Raw genomic sequence first — 18855 nt, 5'->3', positions numbered from 1 at the left:
TACTCTCTATTTTCTATTCTATTCCATTCCATTCTCTCCCCTCCCTTCCTCCTATGTGTACGTCCCCGTGAGCCAGATGAGAACAAAGCTCCCATGATCCAAGAGGAGGTGGTTAGAGACTTGCTTGTCCAATTAGACACTCACAAGTCTATGGGGCCAGATGGGATCTGAGGGAGCTGGCGGATGTGCTTTCAAAACCCCTTTCCATCATCTTCCAGCAGTCCTGGCTGACTGAGGAAGTCTCACTTGACTGGAGGCTGGCTGATGTTGTGCCCATCTACAAGAAGGGTTGGAGGGAGGACCCAGGAAACTACAGGCCTGTCAGTCTGACCCCAGTGCCAGGGAAAGTCATAGAACAGGTGATCTTGAGTGCTATCACGAAGCACATGCAAGAGAACCGGGTGATCAGGCCCAGTCAACACAGGTTCATGAAAGGCAGGTCTTGCCAAACTAACCTGATCGCCTTCCATGACAAGCTGACCCACTTAGACAGGGGAGAGGCTGTGGATTTAGTCTTCCTGGACTTCAGTAAAACCTTTGACACAGTTGCTCACAGCATTCTGCTTTGGAAACTGTCAGCCTCTGGCCTGGACAGGCGCACACTCTCCTGAGTGGAAAAGTGGTTGGATGGCCAGGCCCAGAGAGTGGTGGGAAATGGTGTGAAATCCAGCTGGAGGCCAGTGACAAGTGGTGTCCCCAGGGCTCAGTGCTGGGCCCAGCCCTGTTCAATGTCTTTATCAATGACCTGGATGAAGGCATTGAGTGCACCCTTAGCAAGTTTGTGGATGACACTAAGCTGGGTGGAAGTGTGGATCTGCTGGAGGGTAGGGAGGCTCTGCAAAGGGATCTGAACAGGCTGGACCGCTGGGCAGAGTCCAATGGCATGAGGTTTAACAAGGCCAAATGCCGGGTCCTGCACTTGGGACACAACAACCCTGTGCAGTGCTACAGACTAGGAGAAGTCTGTCTAGAAAGCTGCCTGGAGGAGAGGGACCTGGGGGTGTCGGTTGACAGCAGACTGAACATGAGCCAGCAGTGTGCCCAGGTGGCCAAGAAGGCCAATGGCATCTTGGCTTGTATCAGAAACGGCGTGACCAGCAGGTCCAGGGAGGTTATTCTCCCTCTGTACTCGGCACTGGTGAGACCGCTCCGCGAATCCTGTGTTCGGTTCTGGGCCCCTCACCACAAGAAGCATGTTGAGGCTCTGGAGCGAGTCCAGAGAAGAGCAACAAAGCTGGTGAGGAGGCTGGAGAACAGGCCTTATGAGGAGCGGCTGAGAGAGCTGGGGTTGTTCAGCCTGGAGAAGAGGAGGCTGAGGGGAGACCTCATTGCTCTCTACAACTACCTGAAAGGAGGTTGCAGAGAGGAGGGAGCTGGCCTCTTCTCCCAAGTGACAGGGGACAGAACAAGGGACAGTGGTCTCAAGCTCCGCCAGGGAAGGTTCAGACTGGACATCAGGAAAATTTTTTTCACGGAGAAGGTCACTGGGCACTGGAGCAGGCTGCCCAGGGAGGTGGTTGAGTCACCATCCCTGGAGGTGTTTAAAAGACGAGTGGGTGAGGTGCTCAGAGACATGGTTTAGTGTTTGATAGGAATGGTCGGACTCGATGATCCAAGAGGTCTTTTCCAACCTGGTGATTCTGTGACTATCTGGAAGGGCTGCACACCCACACCTGCTCTGGGTCCCACCCGCTGAGGCTCCCCCCGCGCGGTGCCTTTATTTCGGCAGGCACAAACGCGTCTCCCCTCACGCCGCCCTTCGAGCGGGGAGGGACAGCGCCGCCACCCAGCCGCCGCGGGAACTACAGCTCCCAGCAAGCACCGCGGCATAACGCCCTCTTGCCGGCGCCGCCGCATCACTTAGCGTGGCCGGCGGCCGCCATCTTTATTGGGGGCACGGCCTGTTTCCCCCACCAGAGCCGCGCACGGGGCGGGGCGGCGCCGGCCGGGGCCGCCATCTTTGTTAGGGGCGTCTCCGCCGTTCCGGCGCGCTCGGACCCGCGCGCGGGCTGGCGATGGGGCGCGCGGGGCTGGCGCTGTGGGCGCTGGCGGCGGCGGCCGCGTGCGGGCTGGGGCCCGGCCTGGCGCGGGGCGCGGCAGGTGAGCGGCGGGGCGGCCGCCTCCACACCCACCTCCTCCCCGGTCCCGCCTCCGCCTTGTCCAGCACCTTCCCCTGTCCCGCATCCTCCCCGTCCCGCACTCACCCCTCACCCTCCCCTTCCCCGTCCCGTCATCTCCCCCCTTCCCCGTCCCGTCATCTCCCCCCTTCCCCGTCCCGTCATCTCCCCCTTTCCCCGTCCCGTCATCTCCCCCTTTCCCCCTCCCGTCATCTCCCCCTTCCCGTCATCTCCCCTCTTCCCTGTCCCACCTCCCCTGTCTTTCACCCTTCCCCGTCCCTCGTCCTGCATCCTCCCCGTCCCACACCCTGCCCTGTCCCACCTACGCTCATGTCCTGCACCCACCCCTCACCTGCACCCTGCGCTGTCCTGCCCCTACCCTGCACCCTCCCCTGCCCTCCAGAATGCCAGGCTGGAAGGGGCCTCTAGGATCATCTGGTCCAATCTTTTTAGGTGATGTATAAATGAGATGGCCCAGCACCCTGTCAGGCTGAGCCTTAGAATCGTCCAGTGTAGAGGAATCTGTTCACTTCCCTGGGGAGATTATTCCAATGTTTAATTGTACTCATGGTGAAAGATGTTCTTCTGGAATCCAATTGGAATCTCCTCAGGAGCAACCGATACCCACTACCCCTTGTCTTTTCCATGTGACTCCTTGTAAAAAGGGAGTCTCCATCCTCTCGGTAGACACCCTTTATGTACTGGTACACGGTAATTAAGGTCTCCCCTAGTAAGGCTCCTCCCACTTTCCCTTCCAGCCCAGGGACCACAGAGGGGTGCCTGACCCACTGCCCCTTTTCTCCATCCCCTTTCATCTGTGTGTCCCCTCTCCTTGTCCCTCACGGCTCATCTTTCCCTGCTTGCTTTAGGCATGCTACAGTTGAACTGCGTGGACCAGAACAGCACTGGGATGTGTTAGGGGGCTGTGGTGTGTTGGTATTGCCAGCTAGACCAGAAATCCTGTTTCAGCTCCCGCTACTTGCTGTGGTAGTTGAAGAGATTAAGTTCTTTTGATTTTTCCTTCCTGTGTATTTTAGATGCCAAATGGAAAACAATAACTGACCAAATTAAGAAAGCTGTTGAAGTCTATAAGCCGTGTGTAAAGGAGAATTGCAGCTGCCACCAAAGGTAAGAGGTTGGCTTCCTTTTGACTACACTGGCCTCTGTTTGCGAGAGGGAATACTTTTGCCAGCACCGATAGATGAGAATTAGCTAGAGAATATTTAGGCTCTAATGGGTCACATCTGTAGCCATCATCATGGGTCATGGTGCTTACAAGAGGAAGGTTATTAATGGCACTGTGTGAAAGAGGTTGGCCTCCATAGGTCTGATGGGTTTGTCCACCTGCAAACTGATTTCTCTCCTTGTTGTCCTCTGTGATTGAGCAACATGCACTATGTCAGCATTTCCTATATGATCATGCAATAAATCCATACACAGTTGGTGGTATTATTGTGTTAACAGTCCACCTTGGCCTTCTTTCTCGTGAGCTTGTAAATTGGAAGAAGTCAAGTATGTGCGAAATATTTTAAAATAACTAGATTAGGAAAGGTTGTTAGCAAACACGGTCTGTGTGTGATCACAGTTTGATGTGACAGTGCTATGTACTGTGCTACTTCCTGTGGTTGGACAGGGTTTCTAGTGGAACAGGGGAGGGGAGAGTTGGAAAAGTACTGTTTCTAGGAAGTTTAGCTCAATGCTTGTGAAAACTGGAGTGGCAGTGGATTAACTGCCTGATTTTCACACGACCATAGTATGATCCAAGAGGAGCTTGTTCAGGAAGACACAGGTCCTGTTTATTCTTTATAACTATGGACCATTATGCAAAATACTAGCATTCTGCCTAATTTTCTTGCAGTGATCTAGTGCAATGACGTAGAGACCTATAAGCAGATGTGAGACTACTGTAGGTGGTACAAATGCAGAAGTAGCCAAGCCAAACTTCCCTTCTGTTCCCACTGGTAAAGCATGACTTCGTCATGGAGACTATTACAGGTGCATAGATCATCACTCTTGTCTGGGTGGGGACTGTAGGACTAGGTTTTTGTGATATCTGTAAAGAGAGTTTTTTATTTAAAAGAGAAGAGGCAATACAAAGAAGAATCAAAATATTCTTTCGTTCTTAAGGTTTGGATTCCAAATGCAGAAACACAGATGCTGAACTTTAGGCCTCCTATTTAAAAAATACCAGAGTGCTCACTCATTTTGGGGGTGAGATTGAGTGCTATGCTGACTTTTAATATCAGATGAGTCACACTGGGCAACTGTTTGTACACTCTGGAGTTCTAGTTCTTCTCAAAATACTTGCTCTTGAAATATTGATGAGGAAAAGCCTCTTTTAGTTTAGCCTTCCAGTCTTTTTCCTAGGTTCCAGTTCAGATATAGCCTGAAGACATCTCCTAATCTTTAAATACATACTCCACCACCTCCTGCCCACCTTTGAGTAGAACATCATCCCAGGTGGTTACAACCTCCAGATTTGCTTCAGAATGTGATACTTGATAGAAACACAATGTTACGTTGCTGTGTGTCTGGAAGCCTAGTTTTCCTGAAAGCAGTAGTTCATCGAAGGGTTGTTAAGGATCACTGCTATAGTGACAGGCATAACAACAGGGTCCAGGGAGATCATACACTACATATGCTGTGTGACGCTTAAGAAACTCGGTTCAATTTGAAAGCTGATTTGGAGGTATATAAATATGCAGCAGAACACTAAAAGCTAGTACCTTTCTCCATAAAACACATTCTAAGTTTTCTGTGACTTAGTGCCCAAGGACTGAAGGTCCTAACTTGGTCATTGCTACCTTTCAGTTGTCAGTTAGTGTTACAGTGACATGGGTGTGCCATAAAACTACCAACTTTCTTCCTGTTCTCTATCTCATTACATCTGCATCCCTGCGAGACTGCTTATCCTGAGATGAGCTCACCTAAACAAGGGCAATTCTTTACATAGTTTTACACTCTTCTAACTGATTACGAAACAGCAGAACCCTGGAGGTTGGATGGAACCTCTTGAGATCATCAGGTCCAGCCCCTCTGCTTAAACAGGGTTGCCAGGACTGTGACAAGTCAGGTTTTGACTATCTCAAAGAACAGAGACCCTACAGCCTCTCTGGGCAACCTGTACCAGTGTTTGACCACTCTCACAGTGGGATCACCCCAGCAGTGTTGCATTAAACTAAAGCATTGATGCAGTGTCTACCAAGAAATGGGAAGGATGTCTCCATGGCTGTTACAGTCTGACAGTGTTCTTTCAATATTCTGAGCACTTAGACCTGACCTTTAGAATACATTTATCTAAACTGCATCTTCCTCCTGTCTTCCCTTACGTACATTAGGTTTATGTTTTCATACTGCATTCCTGGAGCTCAGTGTGATGCACAGATATAACAGAATGCAGGCTCTACGTAGGCCTCTTCTCCTTGGCTGCCTTTCACTGTACATAGCAGTGTTATTTGACGATTCTGCTCCTTGTGACTAGACTCTTGCCTTCTTTTTCATGTCTCAATAGTGTGATGTTGTGTGAGGAGTTTGGTCTTGGTGTGGCCCATCATTCATGAAAAGCCAGAGCACAAGCTTCACAACCCTAAGGTTGAATGAGTTGAAAACTTTTACCCGTAACCTGCTTGGGTATATAAGGTGCTTTCTGGGAGAGTAGCTGGAGTTTTCCGTGTTGATTTGTACTCAGAGTCCAGTGCTGGGCATTCTGTTCAGGCAAACAGCACATAGATAGTCAAAGAGTGAAGTTTGGACCTATGAATCTCTGAGTAACAGCTCTTCCAGATGCCTTAGATTATATTCTTCATTATGCCACGTGTAGCAGAGCTCCTGGAAGGCACACGGAGCTTGTTTATCTAGAGGTCTGTTCTGTACAGAACAGTACTTTAATGCACGGTAGCCTCTGTGTTGTACATAATAATGTCTGATTGTTTTGTTTCAGTGTCTGGAAGCAGGACCTGGCTCCTTTTCGAAGTGGCATTTCCAAGGAGATAATATCAGATGTGGTGAGCCGGAAGCTGGGGACACACTACCAAATAATTAAGAACAAATTGTACCGTGAGCAGGACTGCTTGTTCCCTGCAAGGTAAGAGCTGTGCAGAAGGCCTCATCTCCCTAGCTGGGAGAGAGGAGTGCTTCCAGCTGTGCTAAACTGAAAGTCATTGAGCACAACGATATTTCAGAGGGCTGATTTCCTCGTCAGAGCTTGGAAAATTATGTATGAGGCTTACATGTAGCAGGAAGTAGGTGTCATTGTTATACTCTAGTATACAAAGGGTTGGTTGGTTGTGGAGTGCCAGAGAAAACTGCAGATCAGGCCAGGTTTAACAGGATGGGTTGCTGTGTTGGCGTCCGTACTGTGGTGGGGCTTAGAGGCTGCTATAGGCAGTTCCCAGCCTGCATTGTGGTGTGGCTCAGTCTCACCATCTCTTCTGCTCCTGCACAGAGAGGAGGGCCTGGAAGAGACCGCAGGATTCTGTCCTTACAGCTCTTTGCCGTATTTCTCTGCAGATGCAGTGGAGTTGAGCACTTCCTTCTGGGGATCATCAACCGCCTCCCTGACATGGAAATGGTGATCAATGTGCGAGACTACCCCCAGGTCCCCAAGTGGATGAAACCCATTATCCCAGTCTTTTCCTTCAGTAAGGTATGCACACCTTTAAAAGCTGAGCATTTCTGAGACATGCGTGTCCTCCTTTTTCTTAGGAAGGTATTTTTGAGGATGGCTCCCCACAGATATTCTGAGAGTCAAAATTGCTTGCTCTTTTTTGCTCTTTATTGTTTCCTTTTGCTTCTAGTTTTCTGGCAGTCAGACTTGCAGATTTATTCAATAGAAGAGTTTTTCCCCTCGTTAGCTCCTCTTCCAGGTCAAAAAATGTACCTCTGCCACAATGAACTAGTGCACAGCTGGATGAGAGATGTGCCAGCTGTCATTTGCTACAATGCCTCTGTTAAAATTGTAGTTGTAGTTTATCAGCATTGTTAAAGACTTTTGATCATCAGTCAGCTGTCATACAGTTAATCTCATTTAATACAAATATTTTAGTCCTCCCTTTTAGTGCCGCAGATAAGTGTTTCTTATCTTCTTTTCTGTAATATTATTGTCTCCTGCGAACCCTTTTCCACCGGATCCCTTTTCCACCTCCAAATGTGCGCACACACACAGAGGCACATTTGCTATCTGCTTCTCCTCTGCCAGGCTCCAGAACCCTGCTGTATGTTTTCTGACCTTTCCCGTGGTTAAACCTGACTATAGCATAGTGTCTCGTCCTTTCCAACAAAATATCGTTACACCTTCAGCTTCAGCTAGTCTTGCTTTGCTGTAGTGTATGCTCAATATGCCCAAATCCTGCATCCTCACTACCTTACCCTGATCATGATCCTAAGCTGAAACCTAGCAGACAGCAAAAAGCAAAAAGAAACAGTAAACCATTTGCTTTTGCTAGTTCAAGCCCTATTCTGTTTCTGCTAACTTGTAGCATCTCACTCTGAACCCAGGTCTTCAGCTCATGCAGTCTGAATCATAATACGATCCATAACTATTGCCTAGTCCCTGGCCATCCTAAAACTCTCCCTAGAATTACAGTACAGCATTGCAGGCACTGTTCTTCAATAACCAGGTGTGCTGGCAGATGTAGTAGTAAAGCTAATTGGCTTGCCTCTTGACCATTGCACAGCCTTAACTCTCACCAACAGAACTCATGCTGGTGCAGAGCAGATTACAGAAGTTTAATCTTTGCAGTCATAGTCATCGTCCTGCCTTGGGGGTGCTCTGGTCACCTCTGTCCAATATCTTAATTGTAACCTCAGCCTTATCCTTAAGTGAAGCCTGGTGACCAAGGGACAGCTCACATTTAAAGCAGCTAGTGTTAGGAAGGCTTCAGGATGCTGGTCCAGGGTGCTTTCTAAGGCTGAAAGCAGAAAGGATTGAAAGATTGTCCTATTCTGCATCTCAGAAGGGTTACCCTGGGGTGATGGTGGAGGTATCATGGTTTCTTATCTACACCTGTTTATAGCAAGACTGAGAAGGAGCAGATCATAGAAGCACACACTCCTTTAAGGTGGAAGGGACCTCAGGTGGTCACCCAGTCTAGCACTTCACTTGGAGCAAGACCAGCTAGATCAGGATTCTTCAGGCTGCATCCTGCCCAGATCTGAGTATCCCTGAGGTCAGGGTGTCCGTAGACAGTGTTTGAACACTGTCAGAGTGAAAGTACATTTCCCAATATCTAACTGGAATTTTCCTTCTTGTAATCAAAGCCTGTTGCTTCTCATTTTGTCCCTGCACTTCTGAAAAGAGTCTGTCTCTGTCTTCTCTGAACTCTCCCAATAGGCAGCAGAAGACAGCATTTAGATTCCCCAAAGCCTGCTCTTCCTGTGAGTGAACAAACCCACTCCTAAGCCCCTCTTTACATGCTGTGTGCCTCAACCTCCTGCCTTGGTGGCCTTGGACTCTCTCCAGTATCTCCAGGTGACGCATAGAAGGATAACTGTATAGGAAGTTTGGTATTAGTGCAAGGAAGTGGCCTGGAGTCTGGTTTCATGAAAGGGTTTAGTCTTATTGGAGTGCTGGTCTTCCCTCTGATTATATGGGGATTTAAGCATTTGTAGCTACACACAGGCACAAGTCTTTAGAAAGGTGACTGGAGCTCAGGTCTTCTTCTATTTACTAATGAGCTCTATCTTTTGTTATTTTCTAACATGGAAGTCCCATGTTGTTATGCAGCAAGACGTAGCCTTTTTAAAATCATTGAAACATTTTAATATTGGGCTGACTTCATATGAACCCCAGCAACGTTGTGGTGACTGCAAAGCTCCTGTGGCTGCTTGTGGAACAGTAATGGAGAAAGATGACAGAAACCCGAGAAGGGATGTTCATTACTATCGGGCTCAGTCAATGAACTGAAGTAGATATCAATTTTATTCTTACACTACTCTCCTTTTTCTTAAGACATCCGATTACAATGACATCATGTATCCTGCCTGGACGTTTTGGGAAGGAGGACCTGCTGTTTGGCCAATATACCCAACAGGTTTAGGGCGCTGGGACCTCATGAGAGAGGACCTCAGAAGGTATGTTTTGGAAATGGTTATGTGAGGGGGGAAATTTAATAGAAGACAAACTCACAGTAAAACCTGTCTAGCACTGGGCAGCATTGAGCCAACACTGAAATCTAAGACTATAGGCTTGTTGGCCTGTGATCTTTTCCTGCTGCCTGTCATGAACTATGTACAGCCTGACTGGTGTATGAGAATTCTCCATGGAAACATTGGATGATGTAACTCGAAGTTATAATTAGCTTCTCTATTTCCAACAATTTAGTAAGGAATGCAGAGGACGAAGTATACACATTCTTCATGCTGTCAGAGCCAGATTGCTATCATTTTCAGTGGGATAGGGTTTGTCAATAAAGTAGCAGTTATCTTTTGCCTGCAGAACTCTCTTCTGACACATGGAAATATTTCCCATTGTTTCCAAGTGCTTCACTAGGAGCTGTGGGTTTTGACTGCAGGGATGATCCAGGATGTTTGTATAAGCTTCTGGAAGGCTAAAGGAAAGCCTTCTTTAGATCTGCTTCTACTTGAGTATTATTGTGCAATAGAGAAACCTGGAATCTTTTCCAAGAATCAAGAGTCATTACTGGGCTGAGAGTAAGACAGAAGGCATTTCTGACTGGGAGTCTTTCTTTTGGCAGGATCTTTGATTATAAGCAGAATGAGGGGCTGTTTCCCCTGGAGAGTGACAAGGAAAGTGTGTAGCAGTGAGTGAACATAGAAACATAACAGGGAAAACCACCTTGGTGTCAATCACTTGACATCAGAGTGCAAGGCTGAATGTTTCCCTCTTTAAAATCTGAAGATCTGTGGGACTAATGACAACCGAAGCCCAATGTCATATCATATAATGAAGGTCCAAAGCACGCACTTCTCCTTGCTTTCTCAGTGAACCCCACCTGTGTCACTGGATTATAAGCAGATGGAAAGCTTGACCCGCACAGGTCAGTTTGGGGATAAGGACCCACACGTCAAGCCAGGTGCAACAGAAAAGTACAACAAAGCGTTCCCTAGAGGGAGGCACTGACAGAAATAAAACATATGAACAGCTATTTTGAAGGACTTGATTTTAAACAAAAGTTATTTGGGAAAACAATGAACCCCTGTGTATTAAATGCAGAACACTAGGCAAGTTTTTTGTTTGTTGCTGTTTGGGCATTTTTACTGAGAAATGGCTGTGGTTAGAAACTCTCAGTAGACATTTTGCACTGTCCAGATTCAGTGAAGGACATGAAAATAAAGCAAAAGTACCAAAAGTGGATTCGAATTATAAGTAAATTTTAATACCCTTAGATGTCTAGTGAGGGAGTTTTGTATAATTCATTGTTTTGATTGAAATGTATGCTGAAAAGCAGCCTGTATCGTATTGCCTTAAACATGATATTCACAGGAAGACCTGTTTCATTTGACCTGGCTGAGGTGGTTTTTTTCCCTGCTATAACGAAGAAAGTGATTTCCATCAAAAATGAAGAATCATAAACGGAGATCTTGCTGTGAAAACTGAGGAGAGTGTTGTTTCATGGTTGTATTAACTCATTTATTGCCATGTATAAACAATACTTTCAGATCTGCAGAAAAATGGCCATGGATGAAAAAAATCTCTAAAGGATATTTCCGAGGATCCAGGTGAGTATATTTTCCTGTAACAGGCGATTCTATCAACATATGCTGTGACAGCTGCCTGTAAATTTCCATGGGTCGAGGACCTAAACAAGTGTATCCCAGCATGTGTTTTTTAAAAGTGAGGAAGGAAAGTGAGACATTTTGTACAGCAGCATTTCACCCTGAGTGATTTTCCATCAGAATTGCTGTTTGCAGCTAGATTATTATAGTACCCCTAATACTGTAAACAGAAATTGTGATGGATTTGCTACATTATTTCATAATGAGTAAAACTGTCATGCTAGGAACCAGCTTGTTCTCTTCTGTGAAGGGAACTGCAGGTGCTTGATACAAATTTAAAGATTTGATATTGACGTGCATACTTCTCACCAGTGCAAGTGCTTTGTTTGCTGTGCAAGTGGTTAGCACTGAATCAAAAATATTCCTGCTTTAAGTTATCTGAGTGGTGGGGGATAGTTTCTGCCCTTCCTCTAGTGACAGTTTGAAAACAATGTTAAACCCAATACTTTGTTCCTCCCTTGTCCCCAGTAGGGAAGGATTTGATATCTCAGTAGTTTGGCTCAGGAGATGATGAGGAGTGAGTCTCAGGGGTGCCATAAACTTGTTTATCACAAGTGTCATCTGATTTGTCCTGGAAACTGCTTAAATAACACTTAGATTTTTAGTAAGTGAAATAAAGAAATGTGGCCTCGAGTCATTTTGGTACAAGTAACTCGTTCTCTTCTGCTAATATGCCCTTGGACAGAAATACTCCATATGGTAAGCACTTAGTAATGTTCTTGGGGCACATAGGGAGATCAGCCTCATACAGAGGTGGCGTCTTGAGTCCTGTAGTTTGTTAGCTGTGTTGGGTGATAAGGATTGGCAATTACTGATAGCATTTCTCTTGCAGAACGAGCCCCGAGAGAGATCCTCTCATTCTGTTGTCCCGAGAAGACCCAGAACTTGTTGATGCTGAGTACACTAAAAACCAGGCTTGGAAATCTGAAAAGGTGGGTGGGTGTTGTCTGTCTCCCAAGTGTGAGGCCAGAAAGGGTACCATTGCAAGATTGCTTTGGTGACTGAGAAGCATCTTGCTGTTGGAGAGTTGAGGGTGATCCTCTGGAATGGAGGAGGTTTGTAGTTCCCTTGTTGGCCACACCTCTCTGACGGATGAGAGGAAGGAGTCTCCAGAGTGTGGCAGGCCAAATATTTTTCTTCCATCTACATTTTTTGTTCAAGAAAACCAACACACATAAGAAAACTAATTTATGTCAATCCCCTCCTCATTCTTCTATTACAGTAAAACTAGCCATCTCTTCCCTTTCTATCCCTAGCTGCCTGTGTGGTGTTGTCAGTCTTTTTAAACCTTTTTCTCTCATCTCCATTCCTTGGTCTTGTTGATAACTTTCTGATAACTGTTGCTGGTAATTTTTTAGTTCCATACTTAGTCTGCAGTCCAGCTCTCCTCAGACAGTCTTAGCTAATCCAGTTATGCTTGGTTTCAGAGAGTCCATTGTCCCAGGCTGTTTTCCACTCTGTAGCTGCCAACTAAACATTATCATTTAATGTGTTTGTGCTGACATTTGCTTACAGGCAGTGGGTAATTACTAAACTTTTTTCCTTGTTCCCTTCTAAAAGCCCACCAGAGAAGGTTTTCTCAGAAGTGGGATTGGAGGGTTTTGAGACTTCAGTTTTGTTTCTAACTGAGAAGGAAAACAAATATGAAATCACCGTATAAAGCTTACTGCTTTTTTTTTTTTTTTCATTCTCTCTATTTTAAGGACACCTTAGGGAGGCCTCCTGCAAAGGAAGTTCCACTGGTTGATCACTGCAAATACAAGTAAGAGTTTTGATTAGCAAAACTGTTGAATGGCTGTGGGTTATTTCTTCCTTGCATGGTGTAAGGTCTGGTTTTATTTTAAGGTCTAATTCTAGCAACCAGCTCCGTGCAGGTAAGAAAGCTTATGAACAGGTGTAAGGCAGCTGAAAATTTAGGAGCTTAGCATGGCCTCTTTCAGAGTCAACTTTCCCCTGTCAGGTCAGGAGAAATAAAGTGCTTTGGGGAAGGTAAGGGTTGTAGATGGCTAATAAACATAGAAATTGAAAATGTTATTTTACTTTTTGTAATTAAAAATTTATATTGATTTTTTTCGTGATATTCCTGTACCAAGCTGTGTGCTCAGAATTATTTTTTTTGATGCTACAGTGATATCTTTCGTCTCTTTGAAGACATAAGGAAATAAGGAATCATATCTTCATATGCCTACTGGGGCAAATGTTGCTATTGGATGTATATAGTAAAGAGAGAACCTGTTGAGCAGATACATTATGGATTCATACTTTGTGTGTTGTTTGGGAGAATGCGGTTTTGATTTACAAAGGTTTTTATTTTTTAGCTTTTCTAGGGATGGGCTTTTGGTGTAACAATCTTGTGGGTTTCTGTGTAAAAATAAGAAGTCTTAGTGTGTACGCACTTGTATGTCTTATGTTTTGCTTTTTCTTTTGCTTTAAAATTACCTTGTTATGATCCTGCCAGCTAGAATCTGTTGATATAAGAACTCAGTAATTTGGCTGGATCTGTGTTTTTGTGCCAGAGTGATTGACTTGCCTCATTTTGTATTTCCCTAGACTGCTGCCGAGATTTCTCCCTTCTGTTACACGTAGACTTCCCAAATCTGATGTCTTTTAAATCCCTTGTACTGTATAGGCTGAGATGTTCTCACACACTTCAGTCGTAGCCCAGGGACTGGTAGAGTCAACATAAGCTTCTCAATGCTTCCTTCAGTGTAGGCTGAGAGCACTGCTCAGTGACTCGGCTGAGGTCATGGATGATGGGAGCTGTGTCTGGAACTGGAAAAAGGCATTTCCTTGCTTCCAGACCACTGTTCTTGTTACATCTCTATATGTATTTGTTGAGTGCCTAATACAACAAGCTCCTCATCCCTGCCTTGAGCTCCGAGGTAATACAAAGAATGCAAAATAAGTTCAGTAAGTGACAGGGAGTTAATCTGAACTAAGTTCAGCTGTAATACCCATCTCACCCAAAATATATATAATATATAATCCCCATCTCACTCAAAATAGCTTAATTAAAGGAAGAACTTCCTTGCCCCAGCACAAAATGTTTTACTTCAAAGATTAGTTATATGTACCGAGGGGTTTTACCCACAGGAAAAACAGCTTGCTGTATAATTACAGAAATGTGAATTTAAAAAAGAAAGCAAGTAAGCAAACAAACATCCATCTGAGATGCAGCTTGCTAAGAGAAATCCCCCCCAGTCAAGCCTGCTTTACTAACTTGGCAGAAAATACTGAAAACAAAATCGTGGATTCTTTGTTATCTGCAAAGTCCATCTGTTGTGTGCTAGCCTGTTTAACCTCCTAGGGTTGCAATCCCAAGTTGATATGAAACCATTAGATTCAGATTAAAGCAGAATCCCAGTGGGAAAAGAAAATAAATAAAAAAAAAAGAAAAAACCCCAAACACAACAACCAACTGAGATAAATCTGGCAAAGCAGAACAATGAACAGAAAAGCTCACTGCGAGACAAGAGAGAATTGGGGAAAAGCTCTTCATGGCAACAGTCTCTGAAGTATAGAGTCACAGGATCAGCATCCATGTTGTGACCTTCTGTGCCTTGTCAGCAGTTGTCCATGAAGACTCCTTTCTTTGTCACCAGCAGGTGTCTTTATCAGAGGTAAAGGTTTACGCCTTGATTTTCTCCCCTAGTTTTGACAGACAGCAGAAACTCAGCTAGCACGTCCTTAACTTCAGCTCACCTTTCCTGTGAGGAGCTTCAAAGAAATGTCATCTGTTTGTTTTAGTGACTGGTGCATAGCTCAGTGTGAGGGAGACACCCTGCCCAAGCTGTTACCTGTGAGGGAAAGTTGACCGCTACTCGGCGCCCACTTTGATAGTGCATTTCCTCACAGAAAGCCAAGTATGATCATCCCCCTCTCTTTGCTTGTGCTTTTACAGGTATCTGTTTAATTTCCGAGGAGTGGCTGCCAGTTTCCGGTTGAAGCACCTTTTCTTATGTGGTTCACTCGTCTTTCACGTTGGAGAAGAGTGGTTGGAGTTCTTCTACCCCCAGCTGAAGCCTTGGGTCCACTACATCCCAGTCCGATCAGACCTCTCTGACGTCAGGTGTGACACGGAGCATTGTATGCCACAGGGAAACACTGCTGGATCTGAGGAGGCAGTTTGCTTTTTGTATTACGCTAAGAAGTATCTCCACTCCTAGGCATCCAAAAAAGTCACGTTATTTTCTCTTTATTACTGCCCCTCCAAAGAGTCCTTTGCTCATATTACATGATACAGTTTCACTGGGGTGTGTAGATCCATCACCCTCAATGAAATTGGCAGGCGCTAGACACTTAAATTTGCAAGTGGGCCCTGCTGCACAGATAAGGGGGAAGAGGAACTTGTCACTGTACCAAAACTGTGTTAGCTCCCAGATTTCAGCGTGCTGCTAAGAACTGATATGGAACGAATGAGAAGGACAAGCTTCTCCTTATTTCAGGGCACAGAAGCACCAGTCCCTCGCTCAGCTGTAGATCCTTAATTGCATCCTCTGCAGCAGTTCAGCCAAGGAGCAATGCTCTCTGTTGAGTGAGTCATCTCATAGCATTCTTTTGGTCTTTGTTTTAGGGAGCTGTTGCAGTTTGCCAAGGAAAATGATGCCATAGCACAAGAAATTTCAGAGAGGTAAGTTGTGTGTCCTTTCTGCCTATAAGGCAATCTTCTTCCGAAGCATTTTCATATGCAGCATTGAAGGGGTTACCTATCAAAGACAACGTAGTACTAATAGGGTGCAGTATAAGTGATCTGCAATAACAGCAGGAGGTTTGGAGAACTCGTAACAAGCATGAGGAACCAGAGAACAAGATTATGTGCTCAGGTCTTTGGTTCAAGTGTGACCCGTGTCAGGAACCCCACTGAAAGCTATCAGGAGTTGGGAGCTTTCGTCTCAGTATAAGGTGAGCGGACCCCTGGGAACTGTGTCTGCGTTAAAAGCATTACATATCCAGGTTGACAGCGACTGGCTTCTGAAGCAGCATGCATCAGTGCTGCTCGGGCTGTAACTGATATGTGAAATCTGATATTTATTATCCCAGATAACAAATACCATCTTGAGGGTAACAACAACACTGCAACTGTGAGAGCTGTGAGCATGAATGAAAGTTGTGAAATTAAAATAGATGGTACAGAGCAGTGCGTGTTGTTTCTCATTTGAAACACAGAAGAGTGAAAGTTGATATACATATAAAACAAAACTGAAGACTTGTAGGAACTGGAAATTGGTTCTGACTGTGCCTTGTGTGTCTCTAGGGGACGCCAATTCATCACTGAGCACTTGCAGATGGAGGATGTCTCTTGCTACTGGGAGCATCTGCTGTCTGAATATTCCCAAGCCTTGACTTACAAAGTGAAAAGGAGGAAGAGCTACAGTGAGATCACTTCTGGACAGCTGAAAACAGAACTGTAGAGACTTCTCTGTTTTTCTCTTTGGCTCAAACTGATCTCTGTGGAAATCTGAAGATCAGTGTTTTTTCTTTCTTCTTCTCTCAGGCTTCTTATCTGTTACACTAGAACCACAGAGAACAGCAGTAGGCTAACTCTGAAATTGCTCTCACGCAGTGGGACCGAGTATTACTGTCACTGTGAGAATGTTAGGTAGAACGTTGGATTGTGGCTGTTCAGTGGGGTGGTTGTGCTTGTGTCTGGAAGAGGGTTCTTAGCATTTGGGAATCAGTTACTTCCTGTCTCAGAATGATCCTAAATCCCGTTCAGTCGATGAGAAGACTTTCTTTTAATTTTACTGGACTTTTTGCCAAGCCCTCTGTATTCGTGGGCAAGGGACACAGACTGCCAGCTACACTGAGCTGGGAGATACAGGTCCCTTTTTGGCAAGCGGTCAGTGTTTTCTCACCTGTGTGCTATCACTTGGGATATTAGGTGTTGTCTGACTGAAGCAGGTACTGGGATTTGGAGTAACCTTTTTAGATAGCTTAGAGCTTTTTATGTTTATGTCGGGTTTTAGACGCTGATGGGTAAGGCCTTCATGTGCCACCGAAAGGACAAATGCTCCTTGCACAGTTACACTACCTACCTCACAGGGGAGCGGCCAGTGATGACGATCTTGCCACAGCGCTAAGTGTGAGCAGCAGACAGTCAAGCAGTTGGCAACAGTGATGAAGATGGTTCATCCTCTGACAGATGAGCTGGGTGTGCGCACAGCCATGCAGAACTGAGCCCCTGTTAACAAGCTCTCCCCGGTTGGCTGGCCAGGCATCTGTAAGAACTCAGAAAATATATGCGGAGGTAGCATCAGCTCTTCTTTTTTTTCCAGAAGTTCACGGATTCTCCATTCTGATCCCCTTCTATAATCTTTATAGAGTTGCTTTTTGGTTTTCATTGAGATTTTTTGGGGTTTTTTTTCTTTTTTTTTTTGAGGCTGGTAACACTTCTTTGCTTTTTTTTCCCACCGCTGTTAGATTCCTTTTCTCTTTTCCTTCAGCCTGGTTGAGGGAATGTCTTGAATCACACAGTGGCAGCGACTCCTCACATCACTCATTTTTAATTCAGTCCTGGGTTGCTTGTGCTCACTGTATTTATGCTGCTCAGCTCAGGGGGGATGCAGTTTCCAAAAATGCTCTGTGGCCCTGGAGTAGGGAGGCCTGGTAGGAAGCTGCATCTTCTCTGGGATCCACGCAGAGCGTGGGCAGCAGCATGGGACCCCAGGAGGGCCGCTGCCTCCCAGGTGAGCACCCTTGATGATAAAGCAACGTCAAGGCGTAGGAAGCAGCATGTTAATGGCAGAGCAAAAGCTCATAGTCTCCTCTGCAATCAGTTTGGACTAGAGAAGAAGAAAACACTACAAAGAAGGAAGAATAATGCTAAGTGCCCGTACACATGTACAGGTACAGAGCTCTCGCAGCACTGCCAAGCCCTGGTACAGGGACTGAACTTCCAGAACTGTTTGTCCAGTGCCGGTTCCTGGAGCAGCACAATGGTTACATGACCAATGCCTGGGTTGTCCCAGCTTGCAAAGGAAACAAACCAGGGTACTGGAATAGCCTGGTTTCTGAGGAAAAGAACTGTGCAAGAATAGAACAGTTTGTATTTTAGTCCAGGGAGAGGCAGCACTCTTGAGAAACTGAAACATCTATGAATAATATTTTTAAACTGTTTTTAATAAGGTGCTTTTAGAATAAAACATGAAAACCAAGTGTTGTTGGCTGCATCATTGCTTAGTCAGAACTGTAATAAAAGATCTGGATAGCCTACAGCTTTGCCCCCAAAGACTGAAGCATGTTTTTCTCTTTCTTCTCTGTCTCAGTAATATTTAGGGTGTCTCTGCTTCCAGCTTCAAGTCGCCATAGCTGGAAGCTTAGAATGAGAGAATACTTAGGGTTGGAAAAGACCTCCAAGATCATAAGGTCCAACTATCAGCCCAACTCAACCAATGCTACTGATGTGCTACATCTGCACTGGTTTTGAATGCCTCTGGGGATGGTGACTCCACCAGTTCCCTGGGCAGCCTGTTCAAATGCTTCACCACTCTTTCAGTAAAGAAATCTTTCCTGATGTCCAATCTAAACCTCCCTTGGTGCAACATGAGGCCATTTTTTCTCATCCTATTACTTGATATTGGGGAGAAGACACCAGCACCCACCTCGTTACAGCCTCCTTTCAGGCAGTTGTAGACAGTGATAAGGTCTCTCCTCAGCCTTCTTTTCTCCAGGCTAAGTAACCCCCAGTTCCCTCAACCGCTTCTCATAAGACTTGTTCTCCAGCCCCTTCACCAGCTTTGTTGCCCTTCTCTAGACACATGCCAGCACCTCAATGTTTTTCTTGTAGCAAGGGGCCCAAAAGTGAACACAGTGTTTGTGGTGTGGCCTCACCAATGCCAAGTACAGGGGCACAATCACTTCCCTGGTCCTGTTGACCACGCTATTTCTGACACAAGCCAGATGCCATTGGCCTTCTTGGCCACCTGGGGACACTGCTGGCTCATACTCAGTCAGCTGTCAACCAAAACCCTCAGGTCCTCTTCCAGGCAGTTTTCTATCCCCT

General features: G+C 45.7%; 1 protein-coding gene across 1 annotated transcript; it reads left to right on the top strand.

Annotated features, from left to right (window-relative positions):
- The first annotated feature begins 1956 nt into the window (after nucleotides 1-1956).
- On the top strand, nucleotides 1957-18048 carry POGLUT1 (protein O-glucosyltransferase 1). Its single transcript, XM_069869925.1, has 11 exons — nucleotides 1957-2100; nucleotides 3155-3245; nucleotides 6058-6201; nucleotides 6627-6762; nucleotides 9067-9188; nucleotides 10737-10796; nucleotides 11686-11785; nucleotides 12557-12615; nucleotides 14755-14922; nucleotides 15427-15483; nucleotides 16108-18048. Exons 1-11 carry the CDS (start codon nucleotides 2016-2018, stop codon nucleotides 16262-16264), a joined length of 1179 nt encoding a protein of 392 aa, XP_069726026.1. The 5' UTR covers nucleotides 1957-2015; the 3' UTR covers nucleotides 16265-18048.
- Nucleotides 18049-18855: the final 807 nt, after the last annotated feature.

The sequence above is a fragment of the Phaenicophaeus curvirostris genome, chromosome 1 (genome assembly GCF_032191515.1).
Source record: "Phaenicophaeus curvirostris isolate KB17595 chromosome 1, BPBGC_Pcur_1.0, whole genome shotgun sequence".
NCBI lineage: Eukaryota > Metazoa > Chordata > Aves > Cuculiformes > Cuculidae > Phaenicophaeus > Phaenicophaeus curvirostris.
The sequence above is the reverse complement of the archived record's forward strand: the minus strand, read 5'-3'. Positions and strand labels throughout refer to the sequence as shown.